The sequence below is a fragment of the Rattus norvegicus genome, chromosome 8 (genome assembly GCF_021556685.1).
Source record: "Rattus norvegicus strain SHRSP/BbbUtx chromosome 8, alternate assembly SHRSP_T2T, whole genome shotgun sequence".
NCBI classification, from domain to species: Eukaryota; Metazoa; Chordata; class Mammalia; order Rodentia; family Muridae; genus Rattus; species Rattus norvegicus.
In genome coordinates this window covers 122,337,539-122,358,228 of record NC_141541.1, presented here as the reverse complement: position 1 = coordinate 122,358,228, position 20,690 = coordinate 122,337,539, and the positions used below count along the sequence as shown (strand labels likewise).

The following is a 20,690-nucleotide window of genomic DNA, read 5'->3' as shown; positions in this document are numbered from 1 at the left end:
GGAAACATTCTAGGTCTAGAGTAGATTGTATGGAGGCTCGAAGCTTCCAGAACTAGGCCTGGGTTAGCAGACTGAGGCAGTGAGCCTCCCAGACAACAATTTCTACAGGAGAATGAAAGTTATATTTACACACAATAGAGCAAAAAGTAAAGGAGGAGGAGGAGGGAGGAAGAAAGAAAAATACTAGTAAAATATATAATTTTAGTACTCAAGGGATGTAGGTAGAGAGACTGCCCAGAGTTTGAAATCAACTTGGGCTATATGGTTTTACATAGTGATTACCAGGCTAGCCTGGACTACATAACATTGTTGGATATATATATATACATATATATATATATATGTGTATATATATATATATATATATATATATATATATATATATATATCCAAAACCAAATACCAAAACAAAACATGTCTGGTGCCTGCTTTTAGTCCAAGCCAATAGGAAGCAGAGGCAGGCAGATCTGTGAGTTCAAGGCCACCCAGAGCTACATAGTGAGGCAGTCTTGTGATGTACTGTACAGCCAGTCAGGCCTCCAATTCTTGTTGTTCCTCCTGCCTCTGCCTCCCCGATGGCTGGGGTTACAAGCATGAGTCACTCTGCCCAACTTGGACGTGACCTTTAGTTGCTGATATTGGGCAGTTAAGGACTTCAGGATGGCCCTGTTCAAGGGCGTTATTTAAGTGTCCTGGCTGCTGATACTGAGAGCCAGGACACCATGCTCTCCCTCCCATCCCTTCTGATGGCTCCCTAATTTCAGACACACCTCAGAATACCTTTGGAATTCAAGTAAGGATTATAGATGCGATTTGTCTGAGGCCTGCTGCAAAGCTCTAAGCTGCTCCTTAGGCTACCACCCTACCCTACTTGCATGGGGGATACGGTGCACTTTTGGACATATGTTCCCTTTTGCAGTGACCTGAGGTCGTAGTTCACATTGTTCCTGAGGGATCTTCCCAAGGAGTTGGGGAATCTGGGAAGCTGGCTTTTGTTGGCAATTGGCTCTTAATATATTTTTTTAAAGATTCATTTATTTTATGTATGTGAGCACATTGTAGCTCTTCAGACACACCAGAAGAGGGCATCAGATCCACCATGAGGTTGAGCCACCATGTGGTTGCTGGGAATTGAACTCAGGACCTCTGGAAGAGCAGTCGGTGCTCTTAACCGCTGAGCCTTCTCTCTCCAGCCCTCGGTGTTGCTCTTGTGTGTGCCTGGAGAGGACTGATCCTCCCTCTCTTGGCAGCCACTAATTGCCCAGGTAGGACCTTGTGAGAGGTTCCCATCCAATTTAGGGTGTCAGTTGGTGTTGTCATTGTGCAGGCCTTGTTTATGTGACCGTATGTACAGGTCGTGTAAAAGAATGCTCCTGTGTTGACATAGTTAGTGTGCTGGCATGTGTGTGCTCACCACAGCCCATGAATGTTGTGCATCAGAGGACAACTTTTGGGAATTGACTCTCTCCTTCCGCCTTGTGGATTCTGGGGATCCACCTCAGATATTCAGGCTCGGCCCCAAGTGCCTTCACCTACTAAACTATCTCTATGGCTTCTGTTTTCCTCCTTGTTGTGTTTGTTGCCTTGTCCTGGGCCCACAGCTCACTGAGTAGGTCCAGGCTGCCTGGCCAGCGAGTCTCGGGAGCCCACCTGCCTCCCCTGCTGTTCTGGGTTTAAACTCAGGTAAGCAGGGCAGCAGACAGCCATTGCCCCAGACCACTTTGCTTGCTTTTCAGGCTTGGAGTTTTGTTGTTGTCTTTTGTGTTTCCGGGGGATTCTCACTATTATTGGAGCCTGGCTTTGATCTTCCAGCCTTTTCTCCTGTGTGCTACACTGTGTCGGTTTATAGTCTCAGGCTTTCCTGGGTTCATGGTAGACATGCGTTGCACCAACCTAGCCCTGGCCCAAACTCTTGGTTTCTAATTAACTAGCATCCAATGGCATCGTGCCCAGGAGCGTAACATACAACTGGAAACAAGTTTCTTTGCCCTGGTGTCAATGGGTTGAGGAACTGGGCCCCTATTTCCCCTGTTTTAAGTCCCCGCCTCCTGCCAAACTTGAGAAATGCTGTCCCAGGGGGTGAAGTAGCTTCTCCCTCTCATCCTCTGGTTGCTTCTACCTGCTTTTCCCCAGTACTAGAAAAAGGAAGCGGTTTGCATGGGCTCAAAGCAACAAAACCGAAGAGTGCATTTCTTCAAGAAGTCTGACCTAACAGCCCGAACTCTCTCCGGCCACATGCACAAAAAAGCCTGAGTTCCGTCCTAAAACTCTAACCCCTCCTTCCTTTAAGACTAGGGGCATCCTCTGTAACTCATGGGGTCTTTTTCCTTTGTGTGTGTGTGTGTGTGTGTGTGTGTGTGTGTGTGTGTGTGTGTGTGTGTGCGCGCGCGCGCGCGCGTGCTTGTGCATCTGTATATGCATGTTTGCATGTGTGTACACATGCATGTTGAATCTTGAAGCTACTGTCAGCCGTTGTCTTCTATCTCAGGGTTGCCATTCCTACGCCTAGAGATCACACATTTTGGTTTGTCTAGCTACCCAGCTTTCCCTGGGGTCCGTCTCTGCCTCTCCTGAACTGGCCTGTCATGTGGTCACCTCCCCTTCCTGGCTGTACGTGGGTACTGGGGGTCTGAACGCCAGTCCTCACACTGTGTGACAAGCTCTTCATCCATGAGCCGCCTCCCTTCTCTCCAGCCCTTCTCTGGGGTTTTTAGATGGCTTGATGCAGCCATAGGAAGTATCTTACAAGAGCTGTGTCTCTGCTCTCCCGACACTGAGTGTCTGCTAAGAGTCTGTGTGTAGATGACACTCAAGTGGTAGCGGGCTTGTCTAGTGTGCAGGAAACCCTGCACAAACCGATGATCCTATCCCTATGGAGACAGAAGAGTCGGAAGTTCAAGCTCATCCTCAAGTCACGAGTTGGAGAGCAGCCTGAGCCATATGATACTCTGTTGCAAAAAGGGAGGGAGAGGAGGCTTAGCAGGTAAAGGAACTTGTTGCCTAGAAACCCAGTTTGTGCGGTGCTGGGGTTTGGAACCAGGGCTTAGTGCTAGGGTACGCTATCAACTGAGCCACATCTCCCGTGTGCTGTGCTGCCTTTTGTGGAGGGTATCATGGCGCACAGTGAGCACTGCCCTGAGCAGTCACCAGAAGCCCTGTGGTCTCCCCATCTTTTAAGTGAAGTGCTCACATTGATTTTTCCCCCGTCTCTGCTTTCCTCTTTTGGTTTTAAACTTGGAAAGCTTTTGTACACAGAGACCAAATAAACAACGCAGAGGATTGAATCTAGTCTTAAAAGTCTTTGGTCTTTCACATTTGTATCTGAGTCTCTGGCACTCAGTTGGACTTTCAAGGCCTTTTAACTCAGAGAACCACAGGCGGTGTTAGTCATGGCTCTGCCTGGGTGGTGAGATGGGGTTGTTTATGTTTTGATCTCCTTCACGTATTGCTTTTAGGACTAAAGCCTAGACGTTGTTTAACAGAAACTCACCAATACCCCTGATTGCCCGGTGAACCTCACCTCTGGGCAGCCCTGGGAGGGGCAGGGGCTCAGGCCGTAGGAAGCATGGCCGACTCATTGTCCCCTCTCCCTTTCCTTGGTTAAAGGAGAAAGCAAGAGGCTGGGGGATGGCTCAGTTGGTATAAAATTTCTACCATGCACACAGGAGGACCTGAGTTATGTCCCAGAGCCCAGTAGTAAACCCAGAGTGTGATAAAACCTCCTTTATATATTTACACAATTTTAAATTGCATTTAAAAGTTACCTTTACTGTGTGCGTGGGTGTGTTACGTACATTCTTCATGGAGGTCAGAAGAAGGCATCAGAGCCCTGGGACTGGAGAGAACAGACAGTTGTGAGCCCCAGATGAACACTGGGAACCAAACCCTGGTCCTCTGAAAGGAAGAGTGACATTTATTTATTTAGGGTGGGGAGGGGGAACGCATCCCTCAAGTTGTCAGAGAACAACCTAGGAGCCAGTTCTCTCCTGCCACCACGTGAGTCCTGGGGATGGCTAAGATCACCACACTTGTGCCCACCCTGTAATACATCCCCTTTAGATGGAAAACTGAAGCCAAAGGTCTGCCCTGTCCAATTCACACCCAGGGGCGGAGGGTGGGGGGCCCTTCTGAATGGCACTTTTCCACCATGATCAGGTTGTTCAGGAACCCACTTTTATCAGTGATAGACATCCTCCTGCCTCAGCCTCCTAAATGCTGGGGTTACAGGGAGGAATTGCCACACCTACTTTCTTACCACACACCATATTCCCATACCTGAGCCCACAACATGACTTTGTGTGTGGAGGTAGTCACACTACTGACTGAACTACACCCCACACCCCAGCCTCCTGACTTATTTTTAAACTCTGTACCAAATGCTGCCATTTTCCCAATAACAGGGTTGGTTCGGGGGGGCATTTCCTATAAGAACAGAGTTTTCAGTGGCTGGAGGCTGATGTGCCGCTCACCTTGAGCGGACTCCTGTGGACTCAGAAAAACCAAAAATTCGAGACTTCTGCATTCCAGTCAAATGTTTTTTCTCTTCTCCAGCGAGCTTACGGTTTTTTGCTCTCCTCATTCCAGGGGATCAGCTGTTGCAAAAATCATCGGAAGCAATGTGAAGAACCTGCAGAAGTTCTCCTCCACGGTCAAGATGTGGGTCTTCGAAGAGACTGTGAACGGGAGGAAGTTGACAGACATCATCAACAATGACCACGAAAATGTGAAATATCTCCCGGGACACAAGCTACCAGAAAATGTGGTAAGACTTGGCAGGGGTGGGGGCACATTCGGTTCTGTCTCCTGGCTGGCATTGAGTGGCACCAGGGTCTGGATGTGGTAAAGCGACCTTTGACTGGCTCTGATTTTCTTGGAATCAGGTTGGCTTGTTCTTTGAGACAGGATCTGTGTGTCTTCTGTGGATACTGTTGGTACTGTGTTGCTGCCTCTTTTTTTTTTTTTTTTTTTTTTTTTTTTTTTTTTTTCTTTTTGGAGCTGGGGACCGAACCCAGGGCCTTGCGCTTGCTAGGCAAGCGCTCTACCACTGAGCTAAATCCTCAACCCCGTTGCTGCCTCTTAAAATGAGTGTGTGTGTTCACGTGTGCTTGGAGCTCAGACATTGAATTCCTTGGAGAGGGAGTTACAGGAGGTTGTGCTGGGAACCGAACTCTGGTCCTCCTGAAAGAGCCCCAAGCTTTCTTGACCATGTAGCTACCCCTCACCCCCTCATCACTGCCTCTTCCAAGGACAGCCATATTGGATTAGAGCCCTCCCCACTCTCCCTGATGTTAGTTAACTGACAGTCTTTTCTTTTGCATTTTTAGGCCTCCCCACCCTCAGCCCCCAAGACAGTGTTGCCTGCATGTAGCCCAGGCTGGCCTCAAGTACATGTGGCACTGAACTTCGGGTCTTTTTGCTCTTACCTCCCAGGCGTTAGTACCACAGCTTTAGGTCAGGCAGGGCTGAGAATCAAAAGTCAGGGCTTCACCCCTGTTTACTGGGGCAGGGGAGTTAGGAGGTCACTGTCATACTCCTTTCTTTGTGCCAGCAACAAGGAACTTGCTCCCTCTGTCTACCCCATGCCTGAAACTCTGGCTTTCTGCTTTTGACTTGCTAGGCATCCGGAGTAGCCACCCTGGTGCTTTTCCTTGTTGAGACATGTTGCCTAGGTAGGGCTTAAACTAGCGATCCTACTGCCTCAACCCTCTGAGGAGCTGAGATTGGAAATCTGTACACCGGGGCCAGGCAGCTTAATCCTGGGGACCATGAATCTGCCAGGTGGCTCTAAGAAGCAAGGGCCAATGCCCTGAGAGGGAAGGGAGGAAGCTTGCATGTCAGGGGGAGGGGAATCCTCACTGGCCACCTCCCTCCCCAGGCTGAATGTAGACCGGTGGAAGCCTACTCTCTACTCAGCCTTGCTGTTCAATCCAAATGTGCATTTGGTCTCTGGAGTGGACATTTATGTGACCTCTCTTCTGGATAGCGCTCCCAGAAGCCACGCAGCCCTCCCCTCTGCAGCCCTCTCTCTTCTCCGGCTTCTCAGTTTTAGCGTCTGTCTTCTTGTGAATTCGAGAGGACACACAGGATCGCCAGCCATTTATTTATTAATTTATTCACTATTTATTATTATAACTAATTTTCCCAAACTTACATATATATGCATGAGGATGGATGTCTTGCCTGCGTGTGTCTGTGCGTGGCATACATACCTGGTGCCCGTGGAGGTCCGAAGAGGGTGTGGATCCCGTGGAACTGGAGTTTCAGAGGGCTGTGAGCCACTGTGTGGGTGCTTAGAATTGAACCCTGGTCCTCTGCAAGGGCAGGCAGTGAGTGAAAGCTCTTAGCAGCAGAGCCAACTCTCTGGCATTCCTCAGCACTGCGTCCCCATCTTTTCCAGAGCGGCCTGAATTTGGTATGTAGCTGAGGATGAGTAAACTGAATCTTCCTTGCCCCATCTCCCCATCCAGCTATCCCTGGTTCTGGGGAATCTAACTCAGGGCTTCCTGCATCCTAAGGAGGTTCTCTACCCACCCAGCCCCGTCCTCAGCCAAGCATTGCTAGGTATGTCTGTCAGTGAGGCTGAGACTTCGGAATCCAAGGCTACCTTGCATGGATCCTTAAACCAACCACTGCATGCCTAAACCTGCCTGAGGCCCGCTCAGGAACCTTCTGTGACAGTGACCGCCGTTTCTCCGGTGGCTCTCTGAAAGCTGGCAGGTCAGAGTGTGTGGTTTTGAAGGACCTGAATGGAGAGGAGAGCGGTTATTTCCTGCCCTTGCAGGAGCAGTGGCCCACCTGGCTTTCCTGCTCTTCCCCAGGAGCTCAGCAGGTGGAGAGAGGCTCTCCTGCTGTGGCGCTCTGACTTCAGCTGGCCCCAGCGTGACATGGGAGCCAGCACGGCTCCCTCTGGGATTCGTCTCATCGTCTCATCGTCTCTCTCATCTTGGCCTGCTGAGCTGTCAGATTTTTCAGAAACACTGTTCTCGTTAAATCTGCACATCTACACTTGAGTGGGGTTTCGGTTTGGTTTCTGGCCTTCTGAAGCAGTCTTGTGTAGCCAGGGCTGGTCTCAAACTTGCCAGGTGGCCTAAGGTAGCCTTGGACCCCTGATCCTTCTGCCTTAGCATCTTGGTATCCGGGACGAAAGAGGCTGAGGCAGAAGGATGGCGAGTTTGAGGCCAGCATGGGCTACGTGGTGACTTCCAGGAGAGCCTGTGCAGTAAAGGGCCATCCTGTCTCCAAAAAGCAGTGATAAGAACAACAGCAGAGCAGGTGAGATGCTCAGTGGCTAAAGGGGTCTGCACACAAGCATGATGTCCTGAGTTTGATTCCCAGGACCTACCTAGAGAAGGAGAGAGCCAGGCTTCCCTCTGACTTCCACATACATGCATGTATGCATGCATCACACACACACACACACACACACACACACACCCCAGACATAATTAAGACATAATTTTTAAGATTTAGCAATAATTGATTAACAGGACACATCAGGGTCTGTCCAGGAAGAGTGGGGGTGCGGATGTTGGCACCTCAAGGCAGTCCGTGTTTTGAAGGGGCGAGGGAACAGGCTGGAATTTCTGCAGGGGTTATTGGTCTCCTCCCTTCGTCACAGGTCGCTGTCCCAAATCTCAGCGAAGCCGTGCAGGACGCAGACCTGTTGGTGTTCGTTATCCCCCACCAGTTCATTCACAAGATCTGCGATGAGATCACGGGCAGGGTGCCCAAGAAGGCCGTGGGAATCACCCTCATCAAGGTGAGTACCATGCATGCGGAGCAGAGAAGGCTGGACTCTGTTCCTCCAGGGTTCGTGCCCTCTGTCCTCTGCTCGAGAAGTTCCTTTCATGCTAAACACCTGACAGGAAGCAACTTCAGTGGGGAGAGGGTTATGCTGGCTCCCTGTTTGAGGCAAGACAGTACATTATGGCCAGGGAGACCAGGCAGGCCTGGCTGTGGGCAGCTGCTAGCTCACAGACCGATAGGCAGAGACTGTGGAATCTGCTGGCTTGCTGAGTCTCCATTGTTTGGTTTTGTGCTGTGCTGCTGGAACTCATCACCTGGTGCATGCCGGGCAAGCACTTAGCACTGAGCTGTATCCCTGGCCTCCTTGTCTTTCTTACTCAGTCTGGGACTCTGGTGGTGCTCCCATTTTCAGTTAATCTTCTCCGACACTCAGGTGGGCATTGCCTGAGACTAGCGCAATCGAGGTGACAGTTGGAACTAACCGTCCATGGAGGGTGAGATGGCTTGGTGGGTCAAGATGCCTGCTGTGAGTCTTGAAGATCTGAGTTCGACCCCTGGTACCATGCCTGGGAAGGATGCTGTGCAAACCTTAACACACGGCTAGTGCTGGGGTCTGTCGTAGTGGTGGATTCTGAGCTCCTCACTTTGGAAAACCATGCATCAGGGAACAGAAGGGTACATGTGTCCATGTATGTGAGTTTCTAACGTAGTTATGTAGCACCGGGCAGAGCGGTGTAGATGAACATTGTAGTGCCATTTATCAACTTTCAAGAATGGTGTCACATTATGGTGGGACAGTTACATGTGATAAGATGATGAAGAGAATCAGGGTGGACTGGACAGGTGGCTCAGTGGCTCTTAGATTAGGACTAAAATTTTGTGCCTAGCACTCACCAGGAGGCTCCTGTCTTTAACTCCAATTCCAGGGGACCTGATGCCCCCTTCTGGCCCTTTTGGGAACTGCACATACATGGTGGACGGACATACTCTCCAGGCAAAGCACTTATGCATGACACATAAAATTAACTTAATAAAGGGAAATTATGTGAGGCGTAGAAAACATTCAGGATGGCTGTTCTGTCAGATGGGAAAAGGGTGGGGAGAAGAAGAGAAACATAGAGAGACATACACACACACACATTATGGGAGGAGCTAATATAGTGGTTAGCTAAGATTTATTTTAGTATGTATGTGGTGGTGGTGGGGTCTGTGTCTTGTGCATGTGGATGCATGTGCACAGATCTATCTCCTCAGCCCTAGAGAAAAGAATCTTTCTGTCCCATTCTGAATGGGCCAACTGGTGTGGCACCAGCTTGTAGTGGGCTCCACACTTTGTGCAGCTAAACCAGAGCCAGGGGACAGCACGGCTGTCCCTCTTCACAGATGCCACGCACTATTCACTGCTGATAATGGACAGAGCTAAACTGCGGTCTTCCTTGGTGCCTGAAGCTGACTTTGGGGGTGCTTATGACAGCAATTTCGATCTCCCCAACATCTGGTCCTTATCAGTGGGAGCCACCAGAAGCCCTGGAAGGTGCCACTGGACATGTGCGCTCTTGGAGCCTTCTGGGCCAGCGCTGCCATTCTGCAAAGTAACCTTAGCAGTCTTTGTGGGGGGGTGGGGGGGTCTCTCCAAACGCCTCGGCCAGCCGAATGTCGAGAGATAAAGAGGCAGACTGGTTCAACGGGACTCAGTGACAAGACTTGACTGTCAACTTTGTAAAGCACATGAGACATCTTCCATAAAGATGGATTCTATAGATTGGGAAAAACTTGCTCACGATAAGGGTTTGGGTGAGGATCTGGTGTCACCTGGTGGATGCAAAGGTCACCAGGCTATTAACCATATCTGTTCCCGGCCCTCTCGAGAGAAAACAGGTTCTATGTCTCACTTTGAGACATCCCTGTGCGTTTAATATTCCTGATCCCCTAGTGCTTATCTCTGAGCACAAGCACCTCTGTGCCCCCCACATGATTCTATCCTGTCAGTGCCTGATAGAGACAGAGTCTCACTCTGTAGCCCAGGCTGATTTCCAGCTTTCTATGTGGCTGAGGCTGGCCTTAGACTCCACGCAGTCCTCCTGGATTACAGGTCTGGCGGGATCACGGGTTGTGAGCCACCACGTTCAGCTAAGATTTCTTACAGAACAACTGTCTCTTGCCTGTTCGATTTGCAAGTCCCCTGACTGGTGCGAATCCTTCTAGGGTATAGATGAGGGCCCGGACGGGCTGAAGCTCATCTCCGACATCATCCGGGAGAAGATGGGGATTGACATCAGTGTGCTGATGGGGGCCAACATCGCCAGCGAGGTCGCTGCGGAGAAGTTCTGCGAGACCACCATTGGTGAGGCCACAGAGGGCCCTGGCTGTGTTGGGTGCTTAGGGAGTGCCGTTCCTGCCCCCACTTGGTTCTTCCCGGCTCTGCCTGGGGGCTCAGGGCCTCATTGCTACACATACGGTAAACTCAGCCTGTAGTCCTGGTATTGCAATACGTCATGGAGGCAGGAGGATAAGGAATTCAAGGCCAGCCTTGGCTACGTGGGGCGCCGGGGAGATGGTTCAGTAGGTGAAGTGTTTGCCTGAGGACCTGAGTTCAGATCCCTGGATCATGAAAAACTGGCACGGCATCCGTTGCCTCTAATCCCTGTGCCAGGAGGTGCCAACCGGAGGATGCCAAGGGTTTGTTTGCTGGACAACTAGCCTACCCGGTCAGCGAGCTTCAGGTTCCATGAGGGTCACTGACTGGAGAGATGGCTTAGCACTTGTTCTTGTAGAAGAGCCAGGTTTAATTCCCAACATCTACATGGAGGCTCAGAAATGCCTGTAACTTCAGTTCCGGGGGATCCAGTGCCCTCTCCTGGCCTCCATGGGCACTAGGTACATACACGGTGCACATACAGACCCATAGACACAACACCCGTACACGTTTATGAAAAGAGAAAACAAGTGTAGAGATGGTAAGATAGAGTGTGACTGAGGAAAATACCCAATATTGCCTTCCAGCCTCCGCCTTTCAGATTGATTTTACCTGTACGTACCCGTGGAAGGGTTGTATGCACATAATGCAGCTGCCCCTAGAAGCCAGAGGTGTAGGATACCCCAGGAGCTGGACTTAGGGGCGGTTTTAAACCACCTGCATGGCTTCTGGGAATTGAACTCGGTTCTCAGGAAGCGTTCAACTGCTGAGTCATCCCTTTAACTCACTTTATTATCTGATGGTGTGGGGCCTTGGGCATGCTAAGCGCTCCGTCACCGGGCTACAGCCCCTCCTCCTGGTCTCTGGGTTGATGACATTAAGGACCAGCTGCTGTTTAACTGTAAAGTCGGAAGTCTCTTGTCCCCGAGTGTGAATTCTCTGGAGGGGAAAATCATAATTTATAGAGCACCAGATGGAAATGCTGCCATCGAGAATCTGCTGCCCCCTTGTGGTGAACATGATGCCTTCATGCTCCTGATTTTACAAAACCAGTGTTAAGTCGTAGTGCTCTTTTAAGCAAATAGGACTCCATATTTATTTATTCATTCCTGCAAAGGCCACACACCTAGATATATAACATAGTTCCTGATGTATAGGTGATCTGGAAAATAATATACGGAATGGGGGATGGTATCAATGACCACCTCCATATGCCAACAGATGTCAGCTGGCTTCGTAATTGTGGGGCCCAAGCTCTGTTCCCACCAAAACTGTTTTCTTTCTGATTCTTACTTAACTTTGAAGCCATCCTGGGAAGGCCAAATGTTTCTTTCTCAGGAGGGAGCTGGAGGAGGTTAAATCAAAGATCTACAAACTTGGCTTCTCTCCAAATCTCCTGGGGAGCCTCAAAAACTAGCCCTGCTGCTCCACTCCAGAGCTGTGGTTTAATAGATCGGGGCTGTGGCCTGGTTCCTAGTGTTTTCAGAGCTCCCCGGTGGCAGCTTGTGCAGGCGGTTGTGAGAACAGCTGGCCTCCCACCTGGAGACAGGCAGAGCCTGGGGCTGGAGTTCTCGGGGGCTTTCTGGTGTCCTGATAGTTGCTGTTGGCTTGTGGGCAGGATTTACCTAGAAAGACTCAAGAGTCCTGAGTTTAGAACCCAGGGAGGGGTTCACCAAAGCCACCTGCACTCCATCAGCCACAGCAGATTTCACATCAGGCATTATGGGTAAGGTTTGGCTTTGGTTGATCTTCCTTTGTTGCTGTCGTGTTTCCGTATTTCTGAGAGCCGTTTTCCCATGTAGTCCAGGCTAACCTGGAGCTCCTGGCTCTTGTCCCACAGATACCATGATTACATGCAACATGTCCGTCACCAGAACTGATTTCTTTTTTGGTCTGGTGTCTTCGTTAGGGTTTTACTGCTGTGAACAGACACCATGACCAAGGCAAGTATTATAAAGGACATTTAATTGGGGCTGGCTTACAAGTTCAGAGGTTCAGTCCATTATCATCAAGGCAGGAGCATGGGAGCATCCAGGCAGGCATGGTGCAGGCGGAGCTGAGAATTCTACATCTTCATCTGAAGGCTGCTAAGAGAATACTGGCTTCCAGGCAGCTAGGGTGAGGACCTTAATGCCCACACCTACTCCAACAAGGCCACACCTCCTAATAGTGCCGTTACCTGGGCCAAGCATACACAAACCATCCCATCTGGATCATTTTCTGAGACACGGTCTCACTACATAGATCAGTCTGGCCTTCTGATTTGTAGAGGTCTACCTACCTCTGCCTCCAAACTGCTGGGATTAAAGGCGTGTCATCATACCTGGCTGCTTCAATCAAAGGTGTCCAAGACACACACAAAAGAAGAGTAGCTGGGGGTATGAAAGCCAAGGGCCATCAAACACACCCCAGCCTGCTGCAGAGGAGGGGAGATGGCCAAAACAAGACCTCTTGACCAAATACCTGTCCTACAGCATTTTCGGACAGCACACTGTAAAACACATGCAGTTCTGTTTTGAGAAAACCTTTTCGTGTTTAATAAATTAAAAATGTATGGCTTAATTTTCTTTCTTTTCAAAATTAACTAATTATTATTGTGTAGAGCTAGGGGTTTTTGCCAAGCCCACATGTTGAGGTCAGAGGACAACTCTGGGGAGCTGGTTCTCTCCTTCCACCCTTACGTGGGCTTTCCTTAAAACAAAACAAAACAAAACAAAAAACCTAACCACACCTGTGTTAAAGATGCCACAATTGACTTGATTGAACTCTGGAGAGTTGGGGTGTTACAGAGCCAAATTATCTTGGTCTATCTTTAGCCGAGTGTTAACCACCCGTGTGTCTGTCTCTAACATCCTGTGACAACCAGATAAAACCTTTTGAAATGAGCCAACTTAACAGACTGCTGGTGTCTACCAAGCCAAGAGCTAAGGACGACACGAGGTGGCACCTGGAACCTGTAACAAAGCCTTTCCCGACTGTTGTGACTCCCTGATGCTCCCACTGCTGTATTTCAAAGGCGCTTTGACTCTTGACTTCTGGATCTAGAAAAGGCTCGGGAGCCTATTACCCTGGTGGAGCATGGGATTTGGGGCAGCCTGAACCTGTGCTCCAGGTCATAGTCACTCAGCTGTAACTCTCTTGTTCACTTAGAGGTGAGAGCTGAGGTTTTGTCTCCATAGCTGTGTGCCTTTTCTCTGCGTGTGTGTGTGTGTGTGTGTGTGTGTGTGTGTGTGTGTGTGTGTATGTGTGTGACACAGGGGACATCGCTAATTTTTTTTTTTTTCTTTTTGGCTCTCCTATAGGCAGCAAAGTGTTGCAGAACGGCCTTCTCTTCAAAGAGCTGCTGCAGACGCCCAATTTCAGAATCACGGTGGTGGATGATGCAGACACCGTGGAACTCTGCGGTGCTCTTAAGGTATCCCACCCGGGGGAGGAGGTGCTGAGGCTAGACCAGTGTGAACAGTCTGATATCGGAGAGTGGACTCTGTTTCAACTGGCTGGTGCGTTGGTAATCTGTGTGTGCGCCCACTCAGGTGTGTGTGTGTGTGCAGAAGTCAGAGGACCATCTACAGCGTGTGCCCTTGACTTCCACTTTGTTTGAGACAGAGTCTCTTTGTCGCTCACCCTTAGGTACACCAGGCTAGCCCTCAAAGCCTTCTGGGATTCTTTTTCATCACCCCTCCCCCGGTTATAGCTTTCTCTTGCTGTGTCCAATTTGACCTGGGTCCTGGGGTTAAATTCAGTTGCCAGACTTGTGTGACTGGTACTTTCCCACTGGGCCGCCATCTGCACTTGTCGTAGGCTCCCATGAGAAAGAACAAGTCTTGTTCTTGGGTGACTGGTTGCCTCTTCCTAGGTGGGGTCTCTTTCTCTCATTTCTTATATTTATAAATATCAGTGAATTGTGGTTTTTTAAGTTGCTCTTTGATCATTTTTATTTGTGTGCATGTTTTGCTTGCGTGTATGCACCATTCACATGCCTGTTCCCCAGCGAGGTCAGAAGACAGCATCAGGCCTTCTTGAAGTGGAGTTACGGGTGGTTGTGAACTGTGTCGGAGATTGGTTCCAACGCTTTGATTCAATCGGGAATCCGTATGTCCAAACCCTAAAGGTCCTTGTCTCCAGTTGGTTTTCTATCGGTCAATAAAGATGCCAGTGGCCAATGGCTGGGCAAAGGAAGATGGGGCAGGGCCCTTACAGTTGTGATGGCTAGGACACTGGGGAGGAGAATGTTGTGGGTGACGGATGATGTAGGAGCTGCAAGAGAGAGCCAATGAACCATGTAAGAATTCAGGTAAGTGGCCGCTGGCCAGGCCACTTCTCCAATTGGCCCTAAGTTAGCAGGGGAAGGTTTAGGAGTACCCAGACTTTGAGGTATCCAAGGCATTTTAAAATTAATTGGGGTGTCTCTCTCTGTCTCTGTGTGTGTGTGTGTGTGTGTGTGTGTGTGTGTCTGTCTGTCTGTCTGTCTGTCTGTCTGTCTGTCTGTGTCTTCCATTTGTGATGGGTCCTGGCTGGGTGCATGAGTGTGATCCATTGAGAGCCAAAGTGGTGTAGCCCAAACTCACTGCTACAGTTGTGTGAGTGCCGGGAACTGAGCCCAGGTCCTGTGCTAGAGTAGCCACCGCTTAGCACCCGGTCATCATCTCTTTGGCCCCATATTGTAGTTTGTTTTCTGAAAACTTAAATAATTTTTCAGATTTTGTTCTTGTTCATTGTGTCCATCTGAGTATGAAGCCAGGGGGCAACACTGGATCCCCCCAGAGCTAGAGTTTCAGGTGGTTGTGAGTCAGTCACCTGACAAGGGTGCTGGGAATCAAGCTCAAGTCCTCTGGAAGAGCAACAAGTGCTCTTAACCACTGAGCCGTCTCTCCAATCCCCTTTTGATTTTTATTTGTGTGTGTGAGTGTGTACCTGCAGGCTTGTCTGTGTACCCTATGCATACGGTACCCTGGGACACCAGAAGAGGACATTGGATGCTTTGCAACTAAAGTACAGGTCATAAGCTGCTTCATGTAGGCTGGGAATGGACCTCAGGTCATCTGCAAAAGCAGCCAGTGCTCCTGACCCTGGGCTGTCCCTCTAGCTCCCACATCTTCTTCTCGGAGATGAAGGCTTGGCAGTCCTTGTGTTTGGCTTCTCTGGGTCTCACCAGTCTACTTCCTCACCCCGGTGTTCTCTTGAGTGGGAATCTGTTTCCTCTCTCGGTGGAACAGTTGTCTCCTGCTGATGAGGTTTCTTCAAAGAATGGTTTATCTTTGTCCCCTACCGTGAAAAGAAGCGGTTTCAACTGGCCAGTGACCAGGGATTGTCAGGAGACAAATCGCAACAAATTTAATTACTTGATAAATCGGCCTCTATCCCCAAGTGTGCAGAAGGCAGCCTCCATCTGCCAAGGGGAACTATGTCCGGTTATGGGGGATTCGGTAAGGAGAGAAACAAGGAAACAGCAATGGAGAGAAGCTGATCCAAGTTACTGAGGGTTACCTCAGAACGGCGCAGTTGGTTTGGGGGTGTTGTTTGTTGGTTGATTGGTTGAGATAGGACATCAAGTAGCCCTGGCCGGGGTCCAACCCGATGTGTAGCTGTGGATAACATTGAGATTCTGATCCCCCTGCCTCAACCCTCTAAGCACAGGCATGTGCCACCTTGTCTGGTTTATGTGGTGCTGGGGACCAAACCCAGGCATCATGTCTGCCAGGCAAACGCTCTGCCCACTGAGCCACACCCCCAGCCTCCTTCCCTTTGCTGAGTTCAGGGCCCTGCGCCAATCCAAGGCAGGCACTTCCTTCGCCACTGAGACACACCCCCGGCCTTTTTAGGTTTTATTTTGAAATAGCGCCCAACAAAAATGCCCAGAGTGGCTTTCAGCGTTTGATGCAGCCCAGACTGACCGAGGTGCTTTTTTCTCTATCTTGAGTTCTGCCTCCACGTTTAGCACTTTCTGTCAGGATGGACTCCTGTTTCCAGGAGAAGCTTCTCGATCTGGAGCTTCCTGGTGGTCAGTCCGAGGTTGCTGCCCCTGCTGAATGACCCCCTTCTGGCAAGGCTGGTCTGTGGGGTCTCGTGGAGAAGCGCTGCCCAGAGCAGCTCTCTTAATTAAGAGTGGGTCAAGGGAAATGTTTCTATACGTGTTTCTCTCTCCTGGGGAGAGAGAGCTAAGGAACGGTCTACAGCAGCTACGTCCATGATCTCTCTCCCCAGGAGTCAGGACTGGTTGACCCTGAGTATTTGGGGGGTGCAACATGGAGGACGGGCCCGTAAGATGACTCTCGGTAAAGCCACCTCCCTCTGAGTCTGTCGACCTCAATTTGGTGCTTGTGACCCATGTGGTGGGAGAACTCTTAGTTACCCTCAGACCTCCACACTCATCCTGAAGTATGAATACGCACTAAATACATACACAGCACATACGTGATTGTCGTGTCTTCCTTTTTTTTTTTTTTTTTTTTTTTTGGTTTTTTTGTTTGTTTGTTTGTTTTTTTGAGGCAAGGTTTCTCAGAGTAGCCCTGGCTGTCCCAGAACACCACATGTAGACCAGGCTGGCCTCACGGAGCTCTGCCTCCAGAGTCCTGGGACTAAAGTTGTGTGCCACCACACCTGGCTCTGAAAAAGGCGATTTTTTAAAAGGAGGAGGGGGTGGCGCTGGTGTAGCTCTCATGGTAATTAAAATGCTTGCTCAGCATGCGGGAAGCCCTGGGTTCAAACCCCAGCACCACATAAGCAAGACAGGATGCAGCGGGCCTGTAGTTCAGCCCCGGACAGGTGGAGGCAGGAGGATCAGAAGTTCAAGGTCACCCTTGCTACACAGCAGCGTGTTAGGAACCAGTCTCCCTCTCCCTGCCACTTCTCAGTGTGAATTCCCTGTGTAATCCAAAACTGCTTCTGGAGTTGGAGCGGCTGGGAAGGGAGCCAGGCAGCTGACATCCAACCTCCCGTTTCCAGTGAGACTCGCTGTGGGAGCACGGACAGGAAAGGGAGCACCTACCCCCCTCTTCCTCAGGAAGTCTACATCATCAAAATTTAAAACTGGCTTTTTGGTTTAACACTGTGTGGTCACAGAATTCACTGCACATTTAAAGACTTCGAGCCAGCTAAAGGCTTGGGCTGCCAGGCGGCTCGTGTCTGCATCTCTGTGTTGGGGGGACCTTCTTCCAGCTCTGTGCTGGCAGGCCTCTTCCCACAGCCAACAAGGCTTTGGTGTTACTTTGGGTGAGTTTTGTTTTTTGTTTTGTTTTGTTTTGTTTTGTTTTGTTTTTTTATGGCCTTTAATCGTCGTCTATTAAGTAATGGCCACTCAGCAGCAGGGGGCGTCGCAGACGCCTGATTGCTCAGCGTTAGCCATAAGCTGCACACAGCCGTTTTATTAAGCGACTGGATATTTTGGGTTACCAAGTGGGGAGATGGTGTGAAGTCCCACTCAGAATGGAAAGTGCTGGGTGAGAGGATTCTAGGTGGATGGTTCCAGAAAGCTTCTGTTACTGGGAGCTGGTGGCTGCTGTGCTCCTGCTCCTGGCAGGGTGGGCCGCCTGTGGTTAGATTTGTGCCTTTTTTTTTTTTTTCTTTTTTTTCCGGAGCTGGGGACCGAACCCAGGGCCTTGTGCTTGCTAGGCAAGTGCTCTACCACTGAGCTAAATCCCCAACCCTGATTTGTGCCTTTAGGACAGAAAGTGTGAGAGAGAGGCGGGTGGAGGCAGAGGGGCTATGGAAGGCTCCTCGTTGTCCTTCCCTGGGACTATCCGTCATTCCTTGAGCCTGAGTCAGGACTGGGGATTTCAAAAACTGAGAATCGGGGACTTTTCACTTAGTCTGGCCATGGTATCCCATCCCACAAATAAAGAGATAGGAATCCAGAATGAGTGACCTCGGTGTCCTTTCTCTGACCCACTTCTGCCTCTCCGTCCTGGGTGGGTGCCCCTCCTCCTGGTGTTCACCCTTCCCTCTGGCAGAAGGGCTAAGGCTCAGACTCAGTCAGTGGGACCCATCCCATCCCCAGTTTTCTGTTTTTGTGGGAGGGTGAGAGTAGAAGAGTCCTGTCCACCTGACTCAAAGCACCATTGAAGACATTGTCCCTCTGGGTGGAGGGCTACTTCTGGGCCCTGCTGGGACCTGGGGAAGGGTTTAACACACCTGTCTTCCAAAAACCATAGCATTTTTAGCTGTGGCCGGTTTACAGCAGATTTGCTTGAACTGGTGGATAATGACTGAGCGACCGTGCTCTACCTGGCTGACTGTTTTTATTTTTAGCCTTGGGTCCTATTAGAAGAGAGCTAGCCTACCCAAGCCCTCTGGTGGGGAAGTTAGTAACCCCTGGAAGCTTCGAGGTAGTCCAGACCCCAGAGTCTTGCTGGAGAGGAATCACAGCTCTGTTCCCCACTAGCCTGTTTCATGTTTGCCTTTTTTCCAAGTGTGCAGCTGAAGAGCTGGGCCTGCTCATGCTGCCTGGCTTAGCCAGTTGCCAGAAATCTCCTGCCAAATCTTTTTGGTTGAGCAGCTCTTACCGTGAGAAAGCCCTTGCCTGGACTCTGAGGGAGCTCTCTTGTGTCTTTTGCTCACTGGGCCTGCAGGTATGGTGTATCTCCTGGCAAGCTTCCTTTATCCTTCGCTGTGCGGGATAAAGAGACGTGTGAGACTCTGTGAGGTGCAAATTGATTTTTTAGTTTTTGCAACAGGACCTTGCAGCTGCTAGGCAGGCACTGTAGCACTGAGCTCAGGTTGGCGTTGTCCACCTGCCCTTTGACTCCCTCTGTCCCTGAGAAGCCATGGAGGCCTGTCCCCGTGACACAGAATGGCAGGGGTGTGAGGAAGCCTCTCAAACCTGAGAGGAAGGAAGGCAAGCATCCTAGGCATTGGATCAGTGACCCATGGGCCACACACACATCGTGTCCTGGGTGCAGCCTCAGGGGTGAGTTTCCTTCTTCCTTCTCTCAGCCAGGGGAGAAGGGTAAGCCCAGGCCTCAGAGTCATGACCACAGAGGATCTGGTGTGACCCCCACTTCATCTTGGGAATCCATGCAGCAGGAAAGAGCCTGTTCTCTTCAGTCATGGATAATTTCTAGGATTGGATCACCATGTTGTCATCCAAGAGACAGCAGAGAGGTTCAGAATTCCAATCATTCAGCTGAGAATCCCCTGTAAGACTCCGTTCATTGACATGACTTCAAAAGAACCACTGGCCTGCTCATCCAGCTTTGCAAAGGAAGGCTTAGTGACCACTGCATCAGATGGGACAGATATGAAACATCAGGATGTCCCAGCTTAGTGCCCTGAGCCTGGGTCTAACCTTGGACTTACTAGACTCTTTAGCCAGTTCCCTGATACAGGGCCTGACCTGCAAGCAGGAAAGAGCACCTTTGTTGAGGTTTGGTCTTGGCTATGTGTTGTTTTTTGTTTTGTTTTGTTTTGTTTTGTTTTGTTTTTTTTCCGGAGCTGGGGACTGAACCCAGGGCCTTGTGCTTCCTAGGCAAGCGCTCTACCACTGAGCTAAATCCCCAACCCCGGCTATGTGGTTTTTAATGCTAAATGCTGGCCCCCAAGGCCTGGTTCCTCCCAGGGACAAGAGACTCTGCAAGTACAGTGTGACCTTGCTCCTTAATCTAAAACTATTGGCCAAATAGAGATGCTGGTAGCCAATAGCTGAGAAGGAGAGGCATGGGTGGGGCTTGGGGTTCCCAGGAGAGCCATGAGGAGAGAGAAAGGTGCCCAGGAAGAAGCTGCCATGGGGGTAGGTGAGTCATGAAAACACGGCCATGAGGGATGGCCAGTTGGAGTTAAGAGCTGCCCAGATGGGACATGGCAAAGTCTAAAATGGGGTTGTTGATGGGGTTATTGATTTCAATAGCACAGAGGGTAGATACCTGCTCAGCCCTAGTGTTCAATAAGACTTTTATAAAAATAAAAGTTGTAAGTTTTTTGTCTTGGAACAGAAGAGACTAAGGAGGATTGAGATTAAATGTTTTTTTTTTAAGATTTATTTATTTACTTATTTATTTATTATATATAAGTACACGGTCGCTGCTATCTTCAGACACACCAGAAGAGGGCATCAGATCTTATTATAAATGGTAGTGAGCCAGCATGTGGTTGCTGGGATTTGAACTCAGAACCTCTGGAAGAGCAGTCAGTGCTCTTAACCACTGAGCCATCTCAGACCTCAATTAAATGTATTCTACACCCCTTGTCATTGGTGAGCCCACTGTTCACACAGCATCACTTGAGGTCAAGTCCACTAAGAGGTAGCCTCCAGAAGAATCAGACGGAGGCTGTTGGACCTCCAGAAAGAAGGGGATTGTCATTTGCACGCATTTTATTGTTCCTTTTATAACTGACAAGCATTTTCCACGAGGACCAGATACAGGCCCACAAAGACTGTCTCGGTCATTCAGCCTATGATAATCGAGTCATCTGCCATCAGTAGCTGGTGTGGACCGGGTCCTATAGAATGTGGCTGACAAACACAGGCCTTAGGGTGATATCCTCTATCCCAGCTTATCCCCTGTGGAAAGGGAGCTCCGTATCTGGTTTGCCA

At 49.9% G+C, this 20,690-nt stretch overlaps 1 protein-coding gene across 1 annotated transcript in view; it reads left to right on the top strand.

The window, feature by feature from the left end:
* Positions 1-20,690, top strand: part of Gpd1l (glycerol-3-phosphate dehydrogenase 1 like) — a 29,376-nt gene that overhangs the window by 5,230 nt on the left and 3,456 nt on the right. Inside the window, 4 exon segments of the mRNA NM_001191885.1 lie at positions 4,585-4,762; positions 7,619-7,759; positions 9,952-10,090; positions 13,465-13,577. Of these exon segments, the coding sequence (NP_001178814.1) occupies positions 4,585-4,762; positions 7,619-7,759; positions 9,952-10,090; positions 13,465-13,577 (571 nt within the window).